The sequence below is a fragment of the Gorilla gorilla genome, chromosome 20, assembly GCF_029281585.2.
Source record: "Gorilla gorilla gorilla isolate KB3781 chromosome 20, NHGRI_mGorGor1-v2.1_pri, whole genome shotgun sequence".
Lineage (NCBI taxonomy): Eukaryota > Metazoa > Chordata > Mammalia > Primates > Hominidae > Gorilla > Gorilla gorilla.
The window spans coordinates 10,062,052-10,085,453 of NC_073244.2; the positions used below are offsets into that span (position 1 = coordinate 10,062,052).

At 54.7% G+C, this 23,402-nt stretch overlaps 2 protein-coding genes across 2 annotated transcripts; one reads left to right on the plus strand and one right to left on the minus strand.

The window, feature by feature from the left end:
- The first annotated feature begins 556 nt into the window (after positions 1 to 556).
- SHD (Src homology 2 domain containing transforming protein D) lies at positions 557 to 11,281 on the plus strand. The gene is made up of 6 exons (XM_004059771.5): positions 557 to 1,865; positions 4,474 to 4,579; positions 4,658 to 4,846; positions 6,390 to 6,513; positions 8,799 to 8,918; positions 11,005 to 11,281. The coding sequence occupies exons 1-6, from the start codon at positions 1,569 to 1,571 to the stop codon at positions 11,189 to 11,191; spliced, it is 1,023 nt and encodes a 340-aa protein (XP_004059819.2). The 5' UTR covers positions 557 to 1,568; the 3' UTR covers positions 11,192 to 11,281.
- A 1,512-nt stretch (positions 11,282 to 12,793) lies between these two features.
- TMIGD2 (transmembrane and immunoglobulin domain containing 2) lies at positions 12,794 to 22,965 on the minus strand. The gene is made up of 5 exons (XM_019016390.3): positions 22,920 to 22,965; positions 18,568 to 18,927; positions 15,346 to 15,387; positions 15,150 to 15,251; positions 12,794 to 13,454 (listed from the first exon to the last, which is right to left on the minus strand). The coding sequence occupies exons 1-5, from the start codon at positions 22,963 to 22,965 to the stop codon at positions 13,207 to 13,209; spliced, it is 798 nt and encodes a 265-aa protein (XP_018871935.1). The 3' UTR covers positions 12,794 to 13,206.
- Positions 22,966 to 23,402: the final 437 nt, after the last annotated feature.

Genomic DNA, 23,402 nt, shown 5'->3' on the forward strand with positions numbered 1-23,402 from the left:
CTCAGTGCCCTCACCCTCAGACAACGACAGCTGACAACAGGCAGCCAGTTCAGGCCAGACCCCTCTCACTTCTGCCCCTCTTCCCGCCACCGCCCCCCCCCACCCCGTCCCCAGAAGCCACAAAAGGACAGATGCAGAGGACAGGCGCCAGGCACAGATACCATCTCCCTTTCCCAGGCCAGCTGCCCCCAAGCCTCCCCCTGCCCGCAATTAGTCCTCTGGGGCGGGAGCGGGGCACAGAGCAGAGCCCTCTTGGGGGAGGGGAAGCCCGATCCGCACCCTCCCTTCCTTTGCCCCCCTCTTCCTTCTGCTGCATCAATATCAATTTCAGCCAGTGACCTCTCCACCAATTTGCACACCCCCACTCTCCCGGTCCGTTTCACCGCCAGACATCGGTTCCATTTCGACCCTCACTGGCGGTCATTCCCACCCCCTCTGCTGGTCAATTTCACCCCTTTTGGCGGTCAAGCGCAGTCCCCCATTTCCCGGGCAATTTCCCCCTCCCTTCCTTCTTCCTCTCCCCTCCCCTCCCCAGCAGTGTCACTCCCAGCTGCTCCCCACCTCCCGCGCTCCGCGCTCGCTGCGGCCAGTCTCGGGCGTCCCGGTCAGTGTCCAGCTGCCGCGGCCTCGGCCCCGGCGACTCCCGCCCCCAGCCCCCCTTCCCTCCGCGGGCAGCGGCTCCCTCCCTCCCCAGAACAGCTGAAGGTCTCAGTCACCTCCGAGGGGAGCGCAGGGGGAGGGGAGGGGCGGAGGGGAGGTGGGGGAGCCTTGACGCTGCTGCCCGGGACGCGGCCCGGGGCTGGTGGGAACCGGGGCGTCCTCCTGCGCGCCCCCCTCCCCCGCGTCCCATCTCCCGGCGGCGGCGGGGAAAGTCTCTCCGAAAGCGTGAAGGGGGATTGGAGGAGGTTTTTATTTCCCTTTGTGCGGGTGGCTGGGGCCGGATCGAGGCGGCGGGGGCCGCGGGATTGGGGGCTCCCCGCTGAGCCGAGAGGAGCGCGACAAAGGATGCGTCCCGCCGGGGTCACAGTCTCCGCGGCCCAACTTTGCGCGCGGCGCCCGCGCCCCTGGGGAGCCCGCCCGCTGCCCTGAGAACCCAGGCGTCCGGGCTGGGAGAGGGGCCGGGAGCATCCGCAGGTGGCGCTGGCCCGGATCTCCCGACCCCAGGAAGGGATCCCGGAGCTTCCTGGAGGCGGCGGGCGGCCGTGTCGCTCCAGGGAACCGCGCTGCCCGCGGAAACTCCGCGCGCCTCCGCGGATGCCCCTCGCCCTAGCCCCCAGCGCGCGGGGTTCAGGGCCCTGCGAGGCCCCCCCTTCCCCCGCGGTGCTTCCCAAGCTGGGCTAAGGCGGTCTTATCTTCCTCCCTCCTCTGTCGCCTGCTTTTCCTCCCCCTCGTTCACCTTTTCCTTCCCTCTATCCATCCAGAGCCCCGCCAAAGGGTGCACCTGATCTTTCTCCTCCTTCCCTGCTCTTCCCTTCCTCTCCACCTCCTCTTCCTTGGGGAAAGGGGCCCGGAGAAGGGCATGTGGGGGCCCCTCTGACAGTGGCCCGATTGGGGTGACAGGCGCCCAAATGGCCAAGTGGCTACGGGACTACCTGAGCTTTGGGGGTCGGAGGCCCCCTCCGCAGCCGCCCACCCCGGACTACACCGAGAGCGACATCCTGAGGGCCTACCGCGCGCAGAAGAACCTGGACTTCGAGGACCCCTATGAGGACGCGGAGAACCGCTTGGAGCCGGACCCCGCGGGCCCTGGGGACTCCAAGAACCCCGGAGATGCCAAGTATGGTTCTCCCAAGCACCGGCTCATCAAGGTGGAGGCTGCGGATATGGCCAGAGCCAAGGCCCTTCTGGGCGGCCCCGGGGAGGAGGTGCGTGGCTGGGTGGCCCGGGGAGACTGGGTGGAGGGGAGGCTCAGGATGGGCTCTCTGGATCGTGGAGAGCTTATTTTATGTGTGATCACAGGAGGGGACTGGGGCACCAGACAGACCCTTCCCAGTCCTCCAGACCTCCACCTGCCTGGGGAAGTCTGTTCTTTTTATTTATTTATTTATTTTGAGACAGTCTCCCCCTGTCACCCAGGCTGGAGTGCAGTGGTGGGATCTCGGCTCATTGCAACCTCCACCTCCTGGGGTTCAAGCGATTCTCGTGCCTCAGCCTCTCCAGTAGCTGAGATTACAGGTGTGTGCCACCACACCCGGCTAATTTTTGTATTTTCAGTAGAGACTGGTTTCACCATGTTAGCCAGGCTGGACTCAAACTCCTGACTTCAGGTGATCCTCCCGCCTCCGCCTCCCGAAGTGCTGGGATTACAGGTGTGAGTCACTGCGCCCGGTGGATATCTGTCCCTTTTCAATGCATAATGCTGGTTGTCCTTCTGCCTCTCTGACCACCCTGCTTGGTCTCCGGGTCCTCCTCCTCCTCCATGGTCATCCCCTGCAGTCCCCCAGCCCCCTCCCCTCAGCACCCCTTCCTCTTCGAACCTGGTGGGATCTTCCTAAAATAGATCTGAGTGAGTTGCTCCCCTGCTGGGCACCTAAATATCCTCCCGGTGATGCTGCCCTTCCTACCACTATGTTCCCATTTTGCAGAAGCGAAACTGAGGCTCGCAGAACGGCAGTGACTTGGCTAAGGTCTCACGGGGTTCTAGCTTACTAGGATTTGAACCCAGGCCATCGGGTGCGGTAGCTCATGCCTGTAATTCCAGCACTTTGGGAGGTCAAGGTGGGAGGATTGCTTGAGCCCAGGAGTTTGAGACCAGCCCCGGCTAACAGAGTGAGACCTTGTCTCTACAAAAAAAATCAAAACATTAGCTAGTTGTGGTGGTGCACACCATAGTCCCAGCTACTCAGGAGGCTGAGGCAGGAGGATCACTTGAGCCTAGAAGGTCAAAGCTGCAGTGAGTCATGATTGCGCCACTGCACTCCAGCCTGGGTGACAGAGCAACACCCTGTCTCAAAAAAAAAAAAAAAAAAAAAGGCTGGGTATGGTGGCTCACACCTGTAATCCCAGCACTTTGGGAGGCCAAGGCAGGTGGATCACCTGAGGTCAGGAGTTCCAGACCAGCCTGGCCAACACAGTGAAACCCCATCTCTACCAAAAATGCAAAAATTAACCAGGCAATGTGGCGTGCGTCTATATTCCCAGCTACTCCTGAGGCTGAGGCAGGAGAATTGCTTGAACCCAGGAGGTGGAGGTTGCAGTGAGCCAACATCGCGCCACTGCACTCCAGCCTGGGTGACAAGAGCAAGAGGCAGGAGAATTGCTTGAACCCAGGAGGTGGAGGTTGCAGTGAGCCAACATCGCGCCACTGCACTCCAGCCTGGGTGACAAGAGCAAGACTCTGTCTCAATAAATAAATAAATAAGAAGTAAGACGTTGGTAAGAAGAGCCAGGGACTCGAGGAAACCAGTCAGCCGGGATCAGACTCGGCCTCTTACTTACCAGCTGTGTGTCCCTAAGCAAAACACTTACTGTCTCTGTGCCTTGGCTTCCTTGTCTGGAAAAGGGGAATGGTGTACTTATTACGTGTTGGTATTACAAATCAACACAGGTAAATCCTTGACAATAGTGCACGGAGAAGCACTGAAGTGGGCGAAGGAGGGAGGCAGGTGTCTGTGCTGGGGAAATGGGATCAAGACAGAGGGAGACGTGGGAAGCCAGCCTCTGTCTGCGAGCACTTTTGGGTAACAGAATCCCTCTCCAACCCCCAAAAAGAACTCTTGGAGAGGCCAGGCACGGTGGCTCATGCCTGTAATCCCAGCACTTTGAGAGGCTGAAGCAGGCGGATCATCTGAGGTCAGGAGTTCAAGACCAGCCTGGCCAACATGGTGAAACCCTGTCTCTACTAAAAATGCAAAAATTAGCCAGGTGTGGTGGCCAGCACCTGTAATTCCAGCTACTCCAGAGACTGAGGCAGGAGAATTGCTTGATCCTGGAAGTCGGAGGTTGCAGTGAGCCGAGATCACACCACTGCACTCTAGCCTGGGCAACGGAGCAAGACTCCATCTCAAAATAAATAAATAAATAAATAAATAAAACTCAGCTGGGCGCGGTTGCTCACGCCTGTAGTCCCAGCACGTTGGGAGCCCGAGGCAGGCAGATCACGAGGTCAGGAGATCGAGACCATCCTGCCTAACACGGTGAAACCCCATCTCTACAAAAAGTTAGCCAGGCATGGTGGCGGGCGCCTGTAGTCCCAGCTACTCGGGAGGCTGAGGCAGGAGAACGGCGTGAACCCAAGAGGCAGAGCTTGCAGTGAGCCCAGATCCCCCCACTGCACTCCAGCCTGGGTGACAGAGCGAGACTCCATCTCAAAAAATAAAAATAAAAATAAAAATAAATAAATAAATAAATAATAAAAAAATAAAAACTCTTGGAGAGGTGTCAGATGGCCCTGTGGGCAGGCAAGAGGTGCAGCGTCAATTAGCAGGGAAGCCCCTCTGAGTCCTTGTCTTCTCCCCTTCCTTCTCTCCGCAGCTGGAAGCCGACACTGAGTATTCAGACCCCTTTGATGCTCAGCCTCATCCTGCACCCCCGGATGATGGGTACATGGAGCCCTACGATGCCCAATGGGTCATGAGTGGTGAGTAGGCACGGCTTGGGGGAAGGTGACAGGGTCCCAGATGGGAGCAGGAGCTGAACAGTGTCCCTGGCCTCCTAGAACTTCCTGGCAGAGGGGTGCAGCTCTATGACACCCCTTATGAGGAACAGGACCCAGAGACAGCAGATGGACCCCCTTCTGGGCAGAAGCCTCGGCAGAGCCGGATGCCCCAGGAAGATGAACGGCCAGCAGATGAGTATGATCAGCCCTGGGAGTGGAAGAAAGACCACATCTCCAGGGCGTTTGCAGGTGCTTCTCAGACCCACACTCTGACATCTGAATGCCCCATCCCTGCATTTCCTCATCTGGTCATGTCTCCTGTTTCAGTTTACAAAGTAGAGTCCAATTACTTGTCACTTTTGTAGTTTGTTAATTCTCACTAGAGTGTGAATGACTGATAGTCCTAAATTCTTTCTTCCAAGACAACCTGCATCTTCCTTGGAAACGCAAACACTTTTTAGAGTGGAATGGAACCTACTGATCCTGCTCAGTGTGGTGTGGGGAGAGGAATATGGCTTGCTTTTAGAATAGGATGTGGAGGTGGCAGGGGCAGCATTTCTTTCTTTTTTTTTTTTTTTTTTTTTTTTTATTTTTCTTTCGTTTTTCTTCCAGGCGGAGTCTCACTCTGTCGCCCAGGCTGGAGTGCAGTGGTGTGATCTCGGCTCACTGCAAGCTTCGCCTCCTGGGTTCACGCCATTCTCCTGCCTCAGCCTCCCGAGTAGCTGGGACTACAGGCGCCCGCCACCACGCCCGGCTAATTTTTTGTATTTTTAGTAGAGACGGGGTTTCACCGTATCAGCCAGGATGGTCTCGATCTCCTGACCTCGTGATCCACCCGCCTCCGCCTCCCAGAGTGCTGGGATTACCGACGTGAGCCACCGCGCCCCCGCCCGGGGCAGCATTTCTTAATAGCTGCTAGTAAACTACAGGTGAATTTCCAGCTGAATTGGATGAGCTTGGAGAAGCCTCTGAACCTTAGTTTTCTCTTCTGTAAAAGAGATAACGATAAAATCAGTTTTAAAAAATAAAATAATTGCCGGGCACGGTGGCTCACGCCTGTAATCCCAGCACTTTGAGAGGCCGAGGCGGGTGGATCATTCGAGGTCAGGAGTTCGAGACCAGCCTGACCAACATGGAGAAACCCCGTCTCTACTAAAAATGCAAAATTAGTCGGGCGTGGTGGTGCATGCCGGTAATCCCAGCTACTCAGGAGGCTGAGGTAGGAGAATTGCTTGAACCCGGGAGGCGGAGGTTGCGGTGAGCCAAGATCGTGCCATTGCACTCCAGCCTGAGCAGCGAGAGCAAAACTTTGTCTCTAAATAAACAAATACATAAAAAATAAATAAAATTTGGACCAGCAAGAGTTGTGCAAACACGACTTTGCCCCCAAAGTTTTATGACTGGGAGGGTATTTAGAGCTTAGTGCCTTTGTCCACCTGTCTGTAGATTGGGGGTGATTTTCTAGTTTTAGGACTTGGCCACAGTCTGGGCTGAACCCCAGAAGGGGTTTAGGGACTAGGGCTCCTCTTTGGAAACTTCGAACCGACCCCGTCTAGCCACGCCCCTTGTGCCCCTTGCCACCAGATTTATAAATGACTGCACCTATTTCTTAGGAAGGCCAAAAGGTTGCACCTGTGGCCAATCCGGCCCCTGCCTTAAGCCCAGCCCCTGGGCTGTGATAGGTTGTCCCAAGCTGGCCCTGCCTTTCTACCGAGATTCCATTGGCTTGCCCCTGCCCCGCCCCCCAATGTAGGCTGGACTTAACCCTTTCCTCTCTAAATCTCCTGTCCAGTGCAGTTTGACAGTCCAGAGTGGGAGAGGACTCCAGGCTCAGCCAAGGAGCTCCGGAGACCTCCGCCCAGAAGCCCCCAGCCTGCGGAGCGTGTGGACCCAGCCCTGCCCCTGGAGAAACAGCCGTGAGTGGGGAAGCTGAAGGTGGAAGAGCCCCGTTGAACGTTATCTGTAGACTCTAATGTATCAGGCAGAAGTTTTTTCGTTTCCCAGATTCGAGGAACTGGAGGAACTTCGATTCATTCGTCCACTTATTTCTTTAGCTAATCTTTACGGGCTCCAGAGCTGCTGTGTGCCAGGCACCCGGCTAGACACAAAACAATCTTATGGGGTCCCTTTCCCTTTGGTATCAAGTTCTGGGTTCACATTCCTGCTCTCCTCTCCTGGCTGTGTAGCCTGGGGCAAGTCACTTAACCTCTCTGAGCCTCAGGTTCAAACAGAAAAGGAAATTTCCTTCCTTAACTTGGGTGGGGCTTACAGCCTCAGAGCCAAGAGACAGAAATCATTCTCAGCCAGTTCTTGGTTCTTGGGATGGAACCAGGAGATGCAGGATTTTGGTGGGCTCACAGCTCCGTGCTGGGGTGGCACGTGAGCCGGGAGACGCTGACTCTGTGTCCTTCCAGCCTGGGCGCTCCTTGAGGGAGTGCCCAAGTCCCCAGAATCCAGACCATGTTGTCACAGTCACCCCTAAATCTCTTCGGTGGGCAATACAGAACTGGCTATTTAACTCTGAGGCCTAGGGTGTGAAGATTGTTCTCTTTTTCTCTTTCTCTTCCTTGCTCCCTCCCTCCCTCCCCGAGTCTTGCTGTGTCGCCCAGGCTGGAGTGCAGTGACGCGATCTCGGCTCACTGCAACCTCCGCCTCCCAGGTTCAAGCGATTCTCCTGCCTCAGCCTCCAGAGTAGGTGGGACTACAGGCGTGCACCACCACGCCCAGCTAATTTTTGTATTTTCAGTAGAGACAGAGTTTCAGTATGTTGGCCAGGCTGGTCTGGAACTCCTGATCTCATGATCCGTCCACCTCGGCCTCCCAAAGTGCGGGGATTACAGGTGTGAGCCACCCCGCCCGGCCCTTCCTCCTTCTCTTCTCTTCTCTTTCTTTTCTTTTCCTTTCCCTTTTTTTTTTTTTTTTTTTTGACAGAGCCTCGCTCTTGTCGCCCAGGCTGGAGTGCAGTGACACAATCACAGCTCACTGCAACCTCCGCCTCCCTGGTTCAAGCAATTCTCTTGCCTCAGCCTCCCAAGTAGCTGGGAATACAGGCTCCTGGCACCACACCCGGCTAATTTTTGTATTTTTAGTAGAGACAGAGTTTCACCATGTTAGCCAGGCTGGTCTCAAACTCCCGACCTCAGGTGATGTGCCTGCCTTGGCCTCCCAAAGTGTTGGGATGACAGCCATGAGCCACCGCACCTGGCCCTTTCTTTCTTTCTTTTTTTTTTGAGACAGGGTCTCACTCTGTTGCCCAGGCTGAAGTGCAGTGGCACAATCAGCTCACTGTACCCCTGCACTCCTGGGATCAAGCGATCCTCCAGCCTCAGCCTCTCCATGGGACCACAGCACGCCATATGTGCTTATTCTCTTTTCAGATTTCTTTCACTGTGAACAACAGCAAAGGCTCTGGTGCTTCTCTGTCTTTGATACCTTGCTTGCAACTGCAAACCCCTTTGTGAGCACATTAAAGCAAAACATTAGGCCAGGCACGGTGGCTCACGCCTGTTATCCCAGCACTTTGGGAGGCCGGGGCGGGCAGATCATGAGGTCAAGAGATCAAGACCATCCTGGCCAACATGGTGAAACTCCATCATTAGCCGGACATGGTGGTGCGTGCCTGTAATCCCAGCTACTCGGGAGGCTGAGGCAGGAGAATCGCTTGAACCCGGGAGGCAGAAGTTGTGGTGAGCCAAGATTGCACCACTGCACTCCAACCTGGCAACAGAGCAAGACTCTGTCTCAAAAAAAAAAGAAAGAAAAGAAAACTCCAAGGGAATTGTCCTTCATTTGCCCAGATGCCACAAGCCCATGCACCAGCTGTGACCCAACAGATCCCAGAGTGTGTTTTTTTGTTTGTTTGTTGGTTGGTTGGTTTGTTTTGAGACGGAGTCTCACTCTGTTGCCTAGGCTGGAGTGCAGTGGTGCAGTCTCAGGTCACAACTTCCACCTCCCTGGTTCAAGCAATTCTCCTACCTCAGCCTCCCGAGTAGCTGGGATTACAGGCGCCCGCCACCACGCCCGGCTAATTTTTTTGTATTTTTAGTAGAAACGGGGTTTCACCATGTTAGGGAGACTGGTTTCGAACTCCTGACTTCAGGCAATCCGCCTGCGTCAGCCTCCCAAAGTGCTGGGATTACAGGGCCTCAGAGTGTGTTTGAAGGGAACGGCCCTTGATGAGACATCTGTCCATACTCGCTAGGTGGTTTCATGGCCCCCTGAACAGGGCGGATGCAGAGAGCCTCCTGTCCCTCTGCAAGGAAGGCAGCTACCTAGTGCGGCTCAGCGAGACCAGCCCCCAGGACTGCTCCTTGTCTCTCAGGTGAGAACTCAACCTCACAGGGATGAAGGGTCACAGGATTGCGTGAGTCACCCTTTTGGGTTAATTCAGAGGGAAGGGGAGGGTGTGGCTCCCGCAGCCATAGGGAAGGACTTCCAGGCCAGTGGGTGGGACTTCTTGGAGAAGGGGTGGGAGTTCTGGGGAGGCCATTAGCTGGTTGCAATTGAGAATGAGCTCCCCATCACTGGAGGTATGCAAGAAGATGGAGTGGAAGGCATAGAGGAGGTCCAGGCCTTGGGTAAGACAAGGAACTAGGTGCACAAGATTCCTCTGGACTCCCCTTGTCCAAAAATGGACATATATCAATTTGTGTCCATCTGAAGCCAAAATTTCAGGGTGTGCCTGTAAGCATTTTAGGTTGAGACCCTGTTTGTATGCACCTCCGTCCCTAAAATTCTAAGTCTGTCTAATTATAAACCACTCCTAAGATTCTGCTAGGTGTCTGAGTGCAAGATCTAAAAGCACGAGATTGGGGCTGAGCGCGGTGGCTCACGCCTGTAATCCCAGCACTTTGGAAGGCTGAGGAAGGCGGATCACTTGAGGTCAGGAGTTCGAGACCAGCCTGGCCAACATGGTGAAACGCCTTCTCTCCTAAAAATACAAATATTAGTTGGGCATAGTGGTGCATACCTGTAATTCCAGCTACCTCGGAGGCTGAGGCAGGAGAATTGCTTGAACCTGGGAGACAGAAAACTTTCGGCGCACACCACCATGCCCAGCTAATTTTTTTTTTTTTTTTTTTTTTTTTTTTTTGAGACGGAGTCTAGCTCTGTCACGCAGGTTGGAGTGCAGTGGCGCGATCTCGGCTCACTGCAAGCTCTGCCTCCCGGGTTCACGCCATTCTCCTGCCTCAGCCTCCCAAGTAGCTGGGACTACAGGTGCCCACCACCATGCCTGGCTAATTTTTTTGTATTTTTAGTAGAGGCGGGGTTTCACTGTGTTAGCCAGGATGGTCTCGATCTCCTGACCTCGTGATCCGCCCGCCTCAGCCTCCCAAAGTGCTGGGATTACAAGTGTGAGCCGCCACGCCCGGCTAATTTTTGTATTCTTAGTACAGACAGGGTTTCACCATGTTGGCCAGGCTGGTCTCAAACTCCTGGCCTCAAGCAATCCGCCTGACTCGGCCTCCCAAAGTGCTGGGATTGCAGGTGTGGGTCACTGCACCTGGCCTCTTATTATTATTATTATTTATTTATTTATTTATTTTTTGAGACAGAGTCTCGCTCTGTCGCCTAGGCTGGAGTACAGTGGCGCGATCTCGGCTCACTGCAAGCTCCGCCTCCCGGGTTCATGCCATTCTCCTGCCTCAGCCTCCCGAGTAGCTGGGACTACAGGCGCCCGCCGCCACGCCCGGCTAATTTTTTGTATTTTTTAGTAGACACGGGGTTTCACTGTGTTAGCCAGGATAGTCTCGATCTCCTGACCTCGTGATCCGCCTGCCTTGACCTCCCAAAGTGCTGTGATTACAGGCGTGAGCCACCACGCCTGGCCTATTTTTTTATTATTATTATTTTGAGACGGAGTCTCACTCTGTCACCCAGGCTGGGGTGCAGTGGCACAATATCAGCTCACTGCAGCCTCTGCCTCCCAGGTTCAAGGCATTCTCATGCCTCAGCCTCTTGAGTAGCTGGGACCACAGGCACCCGCCACCACGCCCGGCTAATTTTTGTATTTTTAGTGGAGACGGGGTTTCACCATGTTGGCCAGGCTGGTCTCAAACTCCTGACCTCAAGTGATCTGCCTGACTCGGCCTCCCAAAGTACTGGGATTACAGACGTGAGCCACCCCACCCGCCTAATTTTTAAATGTTTTTTGGTGGAGACGGGGTCTCACTCTGTTGCCCAGGCTGGTCTCTAACGCCTGGCCTGGAGTAAGCCTACAGCCTCAGCTTCCCATATCACTGGGATTACAGGTGTGAGCGAGTATACCAGCCACCACACTGCTGTTCACCAGAGACTGGAGACACACGAGCACCTGGCCCTGGGCACTGTGGGAGGTGGCTTTGGGGATGGTGGCTTTCTGGGTGGGTCCGGGATGCTCAGGAGTCCCTTTCTCCCTCATCGCCCAGGAGCAGCCAGGGCTTCCTGCATCTGAAGTTCGCGCGGACCCGTGAGAACCAGGTGGTGCTGGGCCAACACAGCGGGCCCTTCCCCAGCGTGCCCGAGCTCGTCCTCCACTACAGTTCACGCCCACTGCCTGTGCAGGGTGCCGAGCATCTGGCTCTGCTGTACCCCGTGGTCACGCAGACCCCCTGACAGTGACCCTCGGCCCCCTTTTGAGTCCTCGGGCCCAGAATCGTATCCCAAAGCCCTCCCATGGCCTAGAAAATAAATAAGTTATTGTTTGTCTTAGTGTCCTTTCTGGGCTGCAGAGGGAAGTGGGATCGTTGACTCCCAGCAGGAAAGCCCTAAGCAGCCCTGGAGAGGGGGATGATGGGGTAATTGAAACCCTGGAGGAGGCCGGGCACGGTGGCTCACGCCTGTAATCCCAGCACTTTGGGAGGTTGAGGCAGGCAGATCACCTGAGGTTGGGAGTTCGAGACCACCCTGACCAACACGGAGAAACGCCGTCTCTACTAAAAATACAAAATTAACCGGGCGTGGTGGCGCATGCTTCTAATCCCAGATACTCGGGAGGCTCAGGCAGGAGAATCGTTTGAACCCAGGAGGCGGAGATTGCAGTGGGCTGAGATCGCACCATTACACTCCAGTCTGGGGAACAAGAGTGAAACGCCTCCGTCTCAGAACAAACAAACATAAAAAACCCTCGAGGCCTTGAGGGCCAAGCACATCCCCAGCACTTTGTTTTGGGGACAGAGTTGGGATTGGAACCTGAATCTCCCATAGGGAGGGACCAGAACTCAGCAAGAGACAGAGCGTCGTGGAGCAGATTAAAAAACCGCACTCCATAGAAACCGACAGATACAAAGATGGAGAAACTGAGGGGGGCCAGGCTCTCGGGCCAGCCCCGCTCCCTCCTCCCGGCAGCAGTGGCTTGATCTGCAGAAAGGACATCTGTCCCCATGGAAACAGCAGAAGTAGGGGAGGGGAGCTGGGCCTAGCTGGTGTCACTTCAAGGTGACAGGCAGGCAGGAGACCTGGGGGGCTGGTAAACACCATGAATCCCCTGACCTCCCCCTTCCTCTCCCCACCTCCAGGCCTGCCTGGGGGTGATGCCAGCTGCGGGGGGGGGGGGGGTCTTCCATGGCAGGGGACTGTTTGGAAGCCAGAGTACCACTTCCTCCTGCTCGGATTTGTCCCTATAAGGTGGGAGGGGGGCTTTGAGTTGCCACAAAGTCCCTTGGCCACAGTGGGCTTCTCCAGCCACCCCTGAGAGCTCTGGGACCCCAGATGACCCCTTAAGTCTCTTTGGTGCGTGTATGTGACAGGGTCTCACTCTACCACCTAGGCTGGAGGGCAGTGACATAATTACAGCTCACTGCAACCTCAACCTCCAGGGCTCAAGTGGTCCTCCCCCCTCAGCCTCCCAAATATCTGAGACCACAGACATCAGCTGCACCATCACGCCCGGCTAAATTTTGTATTTTTCATAGAGACGGGGTTTCACCATGTTGGCCAGGCTGGTCTCGAACTCCTGACCTCAGGTGATCCGCCCACCTCGGCCTCCCAAAGTGTTGGGATTACAGGCGCAAGCCACCGCGTCTGGCCTTGTTTTTAAATTTTCTGTAGAAATGGAGTCTTCTTGCTCTATTGCCCAGGCTGGTCTCAAACTCCTGGCTTCAAGTGATCCTCCCACGGCAGCCTCCCAAAGTGCTGGGATTAGAGGCGTGAGCCACCGCACCCGATTTCTTCAGATCTTTTTAGCACTCCCAAATCGCCAAACACCAGCTTTGCTTTTTCTTCACAAGCCTTTATTAAGGTTCTTGGGGGAAAGTGGGAGCGAGATCCATCATTACAGAAATGAGGACGGGGTCTCAGGATGGGGCTGACAGGCTCCCAATCCTCCTGCTTCTTTTTTTTTTTTTTTTTTTGAGACGGAGTCTCACTCTGTCGCCCAGGCTGGAGTGCAGTGGCGCAATCTCGGCTCACTGCAAGCTCCGCCTCCCAGGTTCAAGCCAGGCTGGTCTCAAACCCCTGACCTCAAGTGTGCCACCCGCCTCGGCTTCCCAAACTGCTGGGATTACAGGCGTGAGCCACCGTGCCTGGCCTCGATCCCCCCTTTTTTTGTGTGTACCTATGGGTGGGGTCCTGTTGAGGTCTCCTGGGATCTCTTACTCCTCTCCCACTTTGGGGAACGCTTTTGGCCTCGGCTACTGGGTGGGGCTTGGTCTAGGAGAGACCCTGACCATAGAGACGGGGTGGCCGGGCCTGGGGCTGGGGCAGGGTCTCGGGCTGGGGCAGGGTCTTGGCGCCAGGTGCGGCTGGCGGGTGGCTGGTTGCGGGAAGGAGGTTGAATAAATGCTCTGGCCCCTCTGGTCCTTCCCCTCTCCAGAGCAGTCCTCACTCTTCTTTGGGGCCCCCCGGGGCCGGTATAGGACGTTGCTGTAGAATGCATTTCCTAGGATGGATGACACAGACCAAGAGGGTCACTTAAGAGAGCCCAGCCCTCTCCAGCTGACCTCTGGGGGATCCGTCTCTTTTTTTTTTTGAGACAGAGTCTCGCTCTGTCGCCCAGGCTGGAGTGCAGTGGCGCGATCTCGGCTCACTGCAAGCTTTGCCTCCTGGGTTCACGCCATTCCCCTGCCTCAGCCTCCCGAGTAGCTGGGACTACAGGCTCCCGCCACCACGCCTGGCTAATTTTTTGTATTTTTAGTAGAGACGGGGTTTCACTGTTAGCCAGGATGGTCTTGATCTCCTGACCTCGTGATCCACCCGCCTCGGCCTCCCAAAGTGCTGGGATTACAGGCGTGAGCCACCGCGCCTGGCCTTTTTTTCTTTTTCTTTTTTTTTTTTTTTGACAGAGTCTTACTCTGTCACCTGGGCTGGAGTGTAGTAGCAGCGCGATCTCAGCTCACTGCAGTCTCCACCTCCCAGGTTCAAGTGATTCTCCTGCCTCAGTCTCCCTAGTAGCTGGGATTACAAGCCCCCGCCACTACGTCTGGCTAATTTTTTGTATTTTTAGCACAGATGGGGTTTCACCACGTTGGCCAGGCTGGTCTCGAACTCCTGACCTCGTGATTCGCCCGCCGTGGCCTCCCAAAATGCTGGGATTACATGCATGAGCCACTGCACACGGTCGATTTTTTTTTTTTTCAAACTGTCTTGTTTGTTTGTTTGTTTGTTTGTTTTTTGAGACAGGGTCTCTCTCTGTCACCCAGGCTGGAGTACAGTGGGGAAACTATAGCTCACTGCAGCCTCCGCCTCCCAGGTTCAAGCAGTCCTCACACCTCAGCCTCCCGAGTAGCTGGGACCACAGGCGTGTGCCACCAAGCCTGGCTAATTTTTTTGTTGTTGTTGAGATGGAGTCTGGCTGTGTCGCCCAGGCTGGAGTGTAGTGAGGCAGTCTGGGCTCACTGCAATCTCTGCCTCCTGGGTTTCAGTGATTCTCTTGCCTCAACCTCCCAAGCAGCTGGGACTACAGGCACAGGCCACCACGCCTGGGTAATTTTTGTATTTTTAGTAGAGACTGGGTTTTACCATGTTGCCCAGGCTGGTCTCAGACTCTTGACCTCAAGTGATCCACCCGCCTCAACCTCCCAAAGTGCTGGGATGACAGGCATGAGACACCATGCACAGCCTAATTTTTAAATTTTTTTTTTTTTTTTGAGACCGCGTCTTGCTCTGTCACCCAGAGTTCAGTGGCGCGATCTTGGCTCACTGCAACCTCTGCCTCCCGGGTTCAAGCGATTCTCCTGCCTCAGCCTCCCAAGTAGCTGGTATTACAGGCGTCTGCCACCACACCTAGCTAATTTTTTGTATTTTTAGTAGATACAAGGTTTCACCATATTGTCCAGGCTGACCTCAGGTGATTCGCCCACTTCGGCCTCCCAAAGTGCTGGGATTACAGGCGTGAGCCACCGCGCCCGGCAATTTTTAATTTTTTTGTAGAGATGGGATCTTGCTAGGTTGCACAGGCTAGGGGCTTTGTCTCTATTTCTGAAAAACGTGAGCATAGGATATAGGAGCCAGGCTTCTCCTCCCTTCATCCCTCCTCCATCCTTCCCCCAGAGGGGAGCACAGATGCAGTGGGTCTTTGTCAAGCAGGTGCAGTTCCCACTTCCTCCGCCCCACCCTCCCTTACCTGGGCTGTTACCTGAGTCCCTTTGCTGGCAGCTGCGGCGGCCCCAGAACCAGGCGCCCAACACGATCGCGGCCACACCCACGCTTCCCACCCCCAGCAGCACGAAGAGGAATCCTGGGTGGGGGGAGAAGAGATGGTCTAATCAGGAAGGGAAGGGGTGGTGATGGGGGTGGAAGACGCTGGGGGAAGAACACAGGGCAGGGCTCACCTGGGAAGCTTGCGATCCGGTTTCTGTTCTGTGTGGGGTCATCTGCAGAGAAGAAATCTATGTCACGGGGGTGCCAGGCTTCTCCACCCTCCAAGGACAGAGCTCACTTGGGGGGACCTAAGTGTTCCTCCTCCTGCCAGGCTTTGTGGATTTGGGCAAGTGTTCACTCTGAACCTCTGTTTCTTCTTCTGAAAAATGAGGCTCAGCAGGACGCGGTGGCTCAGACCTGTAATCCGAGCACTCTGGGAGGCTGAGGCAGGAGGATCACTCGAGGTCAGGAGTTCGAGACCAGCCTGGCCAACGTGGTGAAACCCCATCTCTACAAAAAATATAAAAATTAGCCAGGCATGGTCGTGGGCGCCTGTAATCCCAGCTACTCAGGAGGCCGAGGCAGGAGAATCGCTTGAATCCAGGAGGGGAAGGTTGCAGTGAGCCGAGATCGTGTCACTATACTCCAGCCTGGGTGACAGGGCAAGACTCCGTCTCAAAAAAAAAAAAAAAAAAAAGAAGGCCAGGCGCAGTGGCTCACACCTGTAATCTTAGCACTTTGGGAGACTGAGGCAGGCGGATCACAAGGTCAGGTGATCGAGACCATCCTGGCTAACACAGTGAAACCCCGTCTCTACTAAAAATACAAAAAATTAGCCAGCCATGGTGGTGGGCACCTGTAGTCCCAGCTACTCGGGAGGCTGAGGCAGGAGAATGGCGTGAACCCGGGAGGCGGAGCTTGCAGTGAGCCAAGATCGAGCCACTGCACTCCAGCCTGGGCGACACAGCGAGACTCTGTCTCGGAAAAATAAAAAGAAAAATGAGGCTCATCGTCCCTGTCTTGTTGGGTCATTGTGGAAAAACTGCCAACTGGGACTGGTCATCACCAGCTCCACCATCTTTATCCTGGGATCTATCACTCTCCAGATCCTGTTTGTTTTTGTTTTTGTTTGAGCCTCTACTCCATGCCACGCCCATTTTATAGACGGGGAAACCGAGACTCAGAGAGCCTAAGTCACTTGCCTAGGGTCCCCTACCCAGGCGGCAGCAGGAACCAGCTTTGGACAAAGCCCTGTCTCACCTCAGCTCGGAGATCCTAACACTGAAGTTCCTTGAGAACTTACTATGTCTCAGGCCCTGTGCTAAGCATTGTTTTGTTGTTGTTGTTCGTTTTTCTGGAGACAGGGTCACTCTGTGTCACCCAGGCTGGAGTGCAGTGGCGTGATCGTAGCTCACTGCAGTCTCCAACTCCTGGGCTCAAGTGATCCTCCCGCCTCAACCTCTCAAGTAGCTGGGACTATGGGTATATGCCACCATGCCTGGCTAATTTTAGAATTTCTTGTAGAGATGAGGTCTTGCTGTGTTGGCCAAGCTGGTCTTGACCTCCTGGCCTCAAACAATCCTCCCACCTTGGCCTCCCAAAGTGCTGGGATATCAGGCGTGAGCCACTGCACTTGGATTATAGCAAGCACTTTGGCTATAACTGCTCTAAAGTCACCCGACCTGATGAGGAAAAACTATTCACTGTATTTTGACAGCAGAGGGAACTGGCACAGAGAGGTCAAGTCACTTGCTCAAGGTCACACAGCAAGTAAATGAAACAGAGGATTGAATCCAGGTTTGTATAATTTACAGGAACCCCAGCTAAAGGCTGTGAATGCCGCAATTAAGATAAGGTCCAGCACCCCAACCCCCTTCTTTTGCAGCCTCTGAGGTTGGCAGGGGATCCCTGGGGGCTGCCAAGCTGCTGTTCAGGATTGGTGGGGTGTGGGGAAGCCAGCTGTGTGGGGTTGGACCCGCGCCCACTCCCTGCTCTCTCACGGCTGCCAACGCACAGCCTGGCGCCTCCACCACCCCACCTCCTCTAATTGCTAATTGGCCCCTTTGACATTGGAGGGGTGGGGAGAGGTGGGTAACACAGCCATAACACACCCCTCCCCTTGAGGCAGGCACGTGTCCCCGCCAGCAGGCTGGTCCTACCAGCTGGAGAGGAACAGGCATCTCTAGGGGCTGAGAGCTGGGTGCTTCATTCTGCCAGAGGGGGCAGGACAGAGGCCCGGGGCCCACAGGCACCTCTCACAGAGCAGGAGGGAAAGCCTGCATCCTCTTGGGTTTCCCGATTCTGCCCAGAATGGGTCCATAAGTGGGGGACATGGCAAAGGGGACAGTGCATAGGGTGCACCCCTGCCTAGTGCATAACGCTAGACATGTCTTGGCCCTCTCTGGTTCACCTGGCTCATCTGTAAAATGAGGCAGCTGGCGTTGCTGATCTGGAAAGCTATCTGGAGGGTTTCTTCCAACTTTGAGAGTCTGTGGCTTTTTTTTTTTTTTTTTTTTTTTGAGACGGAGTCTTGCTCTGTAGCCCAGGCTGGAGTGCAGTGGTACAATCTGAGCTCACTGCAACCTGCCCCTCCCGGATTCTCCTGCCTCAGCCTCCTGAGTAGCTGGAATTACAGGCTCACACCACCATGCCCAGCTACTTTTTGTATTTTTAGTAGAGAGGGGGTTTTCATCATGTTGGCCAGGCTGGTCTCGAACCCCTGACCTCAGGTGATCCACCCACCTTGGCCTTCCAAAGTGCTAGGATTACAGGGATGAGCTATCGCGCCCAGCTGATGGCTTTATTTTATTTAGAGACAGGGTCTCGCTCTGTCGCCCAGGCTGGAGTGCAGTGGTGCACTCATAGCTCACTGCAGCCTCCAGCTCCTGGGCTCAGGTGATCCTCTTGCCTTAGCCTCACAAAATGCTGGGATTACAAGCATCAGCCACTATGCCTGGCTGATGACTTTCAATTCTGTATCCTAAAATTCTTGGATTGTGGGCCGGGCATGGTGGCTCAGGCCTGTAATCCCAGCACTTTGGGAGGCTGAGGCAGGCAGATCACGAGGTCAAGAGATCGAGACTATCCTGGCCAACACGGTGAAACCTCGTCTCTACTAAAAATACAAAAATTAGCTGGGCGTGCTGGCACGTGCCTGTAATCCCAGCTACTTGGGAGGCTGAGGCGGGAGAATCGCTTGAACCTAGGAGGCGGAGGTTGCAGTGAGCCGAGATCGCGCCACTGCACTGCAAGGCCTGGACGACAGAGCAAGACTCTGTCTCTTAAAAAAAAAAAAAAAAAAAGTTTGATATGAAGAATTTAGAGTTTTTTGTTTCTAGGAGTTTGAGACTCAAAAGTCTTAAGATTCTAGGATCCTCCCCACTGCCCCTCCCTCTGCCCGCTGGCTCCCGTACCTGGGTCCACAAAGAGCCTTGTTATGTTGCCCTCAGCTTCCTCCAACTCAGGAATCTCTACGGCCGCCCAGCACACGTACGCCCCGCTGTGGTTGAGGCTGACAGGGTCCAGCTGCAGGGTGAGATGGCTGGGTGCCTGCCAGGAGAGCCGTCCCTGGGGCCCGCAGACCCCCAGGCTGAGGCTGCCGTTGGTGATGTACGGTTGACACAGGATGGCCCCATCCTTTGTCCACTTAACACGGAGCCGTTCCCAGGCTGGGGCCTGGTCCACCTGGCAGACCAGGGTCGCCTGACTGCCCTGCCTCACCTGCAGCAAGTTGGGCCCCTGCTGCACGCTCAGGCTTGAGGCTTCTTGCAGGGCTGGAGGACAGAAGAGGTAGAGGCGACCTTTCTGACTGTGTGCATGTGAGGCTGTGTGACTCACTCCCCTAGTGAGCCCGCAGTCTGGGTTTGAAACCTCACTTGTCTAAGCCGGGTGCAGTGGCTCACGCCTGTAGTCCCAGCACTTTGGAAGCCCAAGGTGGGAGGATTGCTTGAGCCCAGGAGTTCCAGACCAGCCTGGGAACATAGCAAGACCTCATCTCTACAATAAATATTTAAAAAGTAGCTGGGTATGGTGGCGTGCACCGTGGGCCCAGCTATTTAAGAGACTAAGTGAAGGGATCGCTTGAGCCCAGGCGTTCGAGGCTGCGGTGAGCTATGATTGCACCACTGCACTCCAGCCTGGGTGACAAAGCAACACCCTGTCTCTAAAAATTAAACATAAAAAAAAACCAAAGAACCTCACTGTTTGTATGACCTTTGGAAGGTCATGTCTTGCTGAGGCTCAACAACCCCATCTGTAAGATGGGTATAAGTCGCTCAGAGCTTGTGGAATTCTGAGATAGTCTCCAGTACTCAGCTACACAAATACCGCCTAGTATGTGCCAGGCCCTATGCTGGGTGTGGGGAACACAGACACAGGCATGACCAAAACAGATGAAAATCCCTGCCCTTCAGAAGCTGACAATCTAGGGCAAGAGAGACACAGGAAGTCGTGAAATGAGAACTGCGATGGGGGGAAGGAATGGCAGTGGCTTCAGCAGACACCAGTGAGGTCAGGGAGCATCTATTCCTTGAGAGTAATCAGGGAAGGCCTCCTTGAGGTGGTGATTTTTTATTTATTTATTTTGAGTTGGGGTCTGGCTCTATAGTCCAGGCTGGAGTGCAGTGGCACCATCACAGCTCACGGCAGCCCTGAACTCGTGGGCTAAAGTGATCCTCCTACCTCAGCCTCCCAAGTAGCTGGGACTACAGGCATGTAACCACTATGCCTGGCTAATTTTTTTGGTTTTGTAGAGATTGGGGTCTCACTATGTTGCCCAGGCTGGTGTTGAACTCCTGGGCTCAAGTGATCCTCCCCACTAACGCCTCCCAAAGTGCTGGGATTGTAGATGTGAGCCACTGTGACCGGCCTTTTTTTTTTCTTAAGACCACGCCACTACACTCTAGCCTGGGCAACAGAGTGAGACTCCATATATAAGAAAAAAAGACTCCATCTCACTCTGTTGCCCAGTCTGGAGTGCAGTGGCACCATCAAAGCTCATTGCAGCCTCAGCCTCTTGGGCTCATGGGCTGGGTGCTGTGACTCATGCCTGTAATCCCTGTACTTTGGGAAGTCAAGGCCAGTGGATCACCTGAGGTCAGGAGTTCGAGACCCGTCTGGCCAACGTGGTGAAACTCCATCTCTACTAAAAATACAAAAATTAGCCAGTGTGGTGGCGGGCTCCTGGAATCCCAGCTACATGGGAGGCTGAGGCAGGAGAATCACTTGAATCCGAGAGGCAGAGGTTGCAGTGAGCTGAGACCCTGCCACTGCACTCTAGCTTGGGCAACAGAGCGAGACTCCATAGCAAAGAAAAAAAGACTCCATCTCATTCTATTGCCCAGTCTGGAGTGCAGTGGTACCATCATAGCTCACTGCAGGATCAACCTCCTGGGTTCATGGGCTGGGTGCAGTGGCTCATGCCTGTAATCCCAGCACTTTGGGAGGCCGAGGCGGGTGGATCACCTGAGGTCAGGAGTTCAAGACCAGCCTGGCCAACATGGTGAAACCCTGTCTCTACTTAAACTACAAAAATTAGCTGGGCATGGTGGCGGGTGCCTGTAATCCCAGCTACTTGGGAGGCTGAGGCAGGAGAATCACTTGAACCTGGGAGGTGGAGGTTGCAGTGACCTGAGATCGTGCCACTGCACTCCAGCCTGGGTGACAGAGCGAGGCTCTGTCTCAAACAAAACAAAACAAAGCCGGGTGCAGTGGCTCACGCCTGTAATCCCAGCACTTTGGGAGGCCGAGGCGGGCGGATCACGAGGTCAGGAGATCAAGACCATCCTGCCCAACATGGTGAAGCCCCGTCTCTACTAAAAATAAAAAAATTAGCCGGGTGTGGTGGCATGTACCAGTAGTCCCAGCTACTTGGGAGGCTGAGGCAGGAGAATCACTTGAACCCGGGAGGTGGAGGTTGCGGTGAGCTGAGATCGCGCCACTGCACTCCACCCTGGCGACAGAGCGAGACTGTGTCTCCAAATAAAAAACAAAACAAAACATTCCTGGGCTCATGTGATCCTCCCACCTCAGCCTCCCAAATTACTGGTATTACAAGTACATGCCACTGTGCTCAGCCTGACCAGGGATCTTAATGGAAAGGCATAACCAGTGTGAGAAGGAAGGTATTGGGGGGTAAGAGCATTCCAGGCAGTGCACAGCCCATGCAAAGGCCCTGGGGCAGGACTGTGCCTGGCATGTTGGAGGAACAGCGAGGAGGCCCGTGTGGCTGGAGCAGAGTGAGGACAGGGAGAGAGGGAGGAAGGGTTGGGCAGGGCCTGTGAGCCTTGGGGTGGTGTGGGGAGGTGAAGGAAGTTAAGCAGTTTATGTTTTAATGTAAGTGTAATGGAAAATCAGAAAGCAGGGAAGAAATAGTCCAATTGAAGTTGTTTTTTGTTTTTGTTTTTGTTTTTGTTTTGAGATGGGGTCTCACTCTGTTGCCCAGGTGGGAGTGCAGTGGTGTGATCTCGGCTCATTGCAACCTCTGCCTCCCAGGTTCAAGTGATTCTTGTGGCTCAGCCTCTTGACTAGTTGGGACTATAGGCACTCGCTACCATGCCCAGCTAATTTTTGTATTTTTGGTAGAGATGGGATTTCACCAACATGGCCAGGCTGGTCTGGAACTCCTGACCTCAAGTGATCCACCTGCCTCAGTCTCCAATTTAAGTTTTAATAAAAAGACCTTGGTTGGGTGTGGTGGCTCATGCCTGTTATCCCAGCACTTTGGGTGGCCAAGACTGGGTGATCGCTTGAGGCCAGGAGTTCAAGACCAGCCTGGGCAACATAGTGAGACCCATCTCTAAAAAACAAAAACGGCTGGGCACGGTGGCTCACGCCTGTAATCCCAGCACTTTGGGAGGCCAAGGTGGGTGGATCATGAGGTCAGGAGTTCGAGACCCACCTGGCCGAGATGGCGAAACCCCGTCTCTACTAAAAATACAAAAAAAATTAGCCAGGCGCGGCGGCGCGCGCCTGTAGTCCCAGCTACTCGGGAGCCTGAGGCAGGAGAATCTCTTGAGCCCGGGAGGCGGAGGTTGCAGTGAACCGAGATCGCGTCACTGCACTCTAGCCTGGGTGACAGAGCAAGACTCCTTCTCAAAACAAAACAAAACAAACAAACAAAAAAACACAAATGAACAACAAAAAAGTGCAAGCGGCTGGAATCGGAGGAGAGGGAAAGAGGAATGGAGGTTTTCGCCCCAGGAAATGTGTGAAGGGTAGCAGCCTTTGTCCTTAATTGGAAACACAGAGGGGAGCTGCTGCCGGAGTAGAAAGTTTGCTTTTAGCTGTGAGAAGTCTGACGTGTCTGTTAGACCCCCGGAGAAGGTGAGGTTATGTGAAGTTCCTGGCATTTGAGATGCAATTGCAGAGGAGGGTAGAGACATGAGATCTGGAGAAGGGTATTAGGCAGCTGGAACAGCAGGTGCAAAGGCTCGAAGGCCAGATCCAGCCTTCCCACTGGGGAAACAGAGAAAGAAAAGTCCCCAGGCTAGAGCAAGAGGGAGGGAGCAAAGGCATTGTGGAGGGTGGAGATGAGAGAGGCCAGGCCAGGCTGGTATGTAGGGCAAGGTTTAGACTGTATCCTAGGGGCCCTCAGAGGATCCTTCCTTAATCCTCCAGCCCCCATCACGTTCTGAGTCTCGGAGGGAGATGGGCCTTATCTGACAGTAGAGAGACTGAAGTTTAGAGGGGCCCTGAGCTGGGGGGCAGGCAGCTGGGGATGACAGCAAGAGTGGGGTTCAGAGGGGAGGGAGGCCCAGATACTCACCCCAGATCTGCACCAGGAGGCCCAGCACCATGCCCGGGGACCCCATTCCTGGCCCATCACCCCCCTCTCCCCCTCCCAGTTGACAGACTTCCTGCCACAATCTCCGCCTCCCGCTGCAGAAGCAGATGCAACACCCAGGGCCAGACAGCAGACGTCCGGTGTTCCAGGCTGCTGGGGGCTCCACTTCCTGCCACCTCGTGCCTCAGTTTCCCCAATGCATTTTCTATCTGAAAGGCAGTGTATGGACCAGGCAACATGGCTCATGTCTGTAATCCTAGCACTTTGGGAGGCCGAGGCAGGTGGATCACCTGAGGTCAGGAGTTCGAGACCAGCTTGGCCAACATGATGAAACCCCTACTAATTTATACTAAAAATACAGAAATTAGCTGGACACGGTGATGGGCGCCTATAATCCCAGCTACTTGGGAGGCTGAGGCAGGAGAATGGCTTAAACCCGGGAGGCGGAGGTTGCAGTGAACCAAG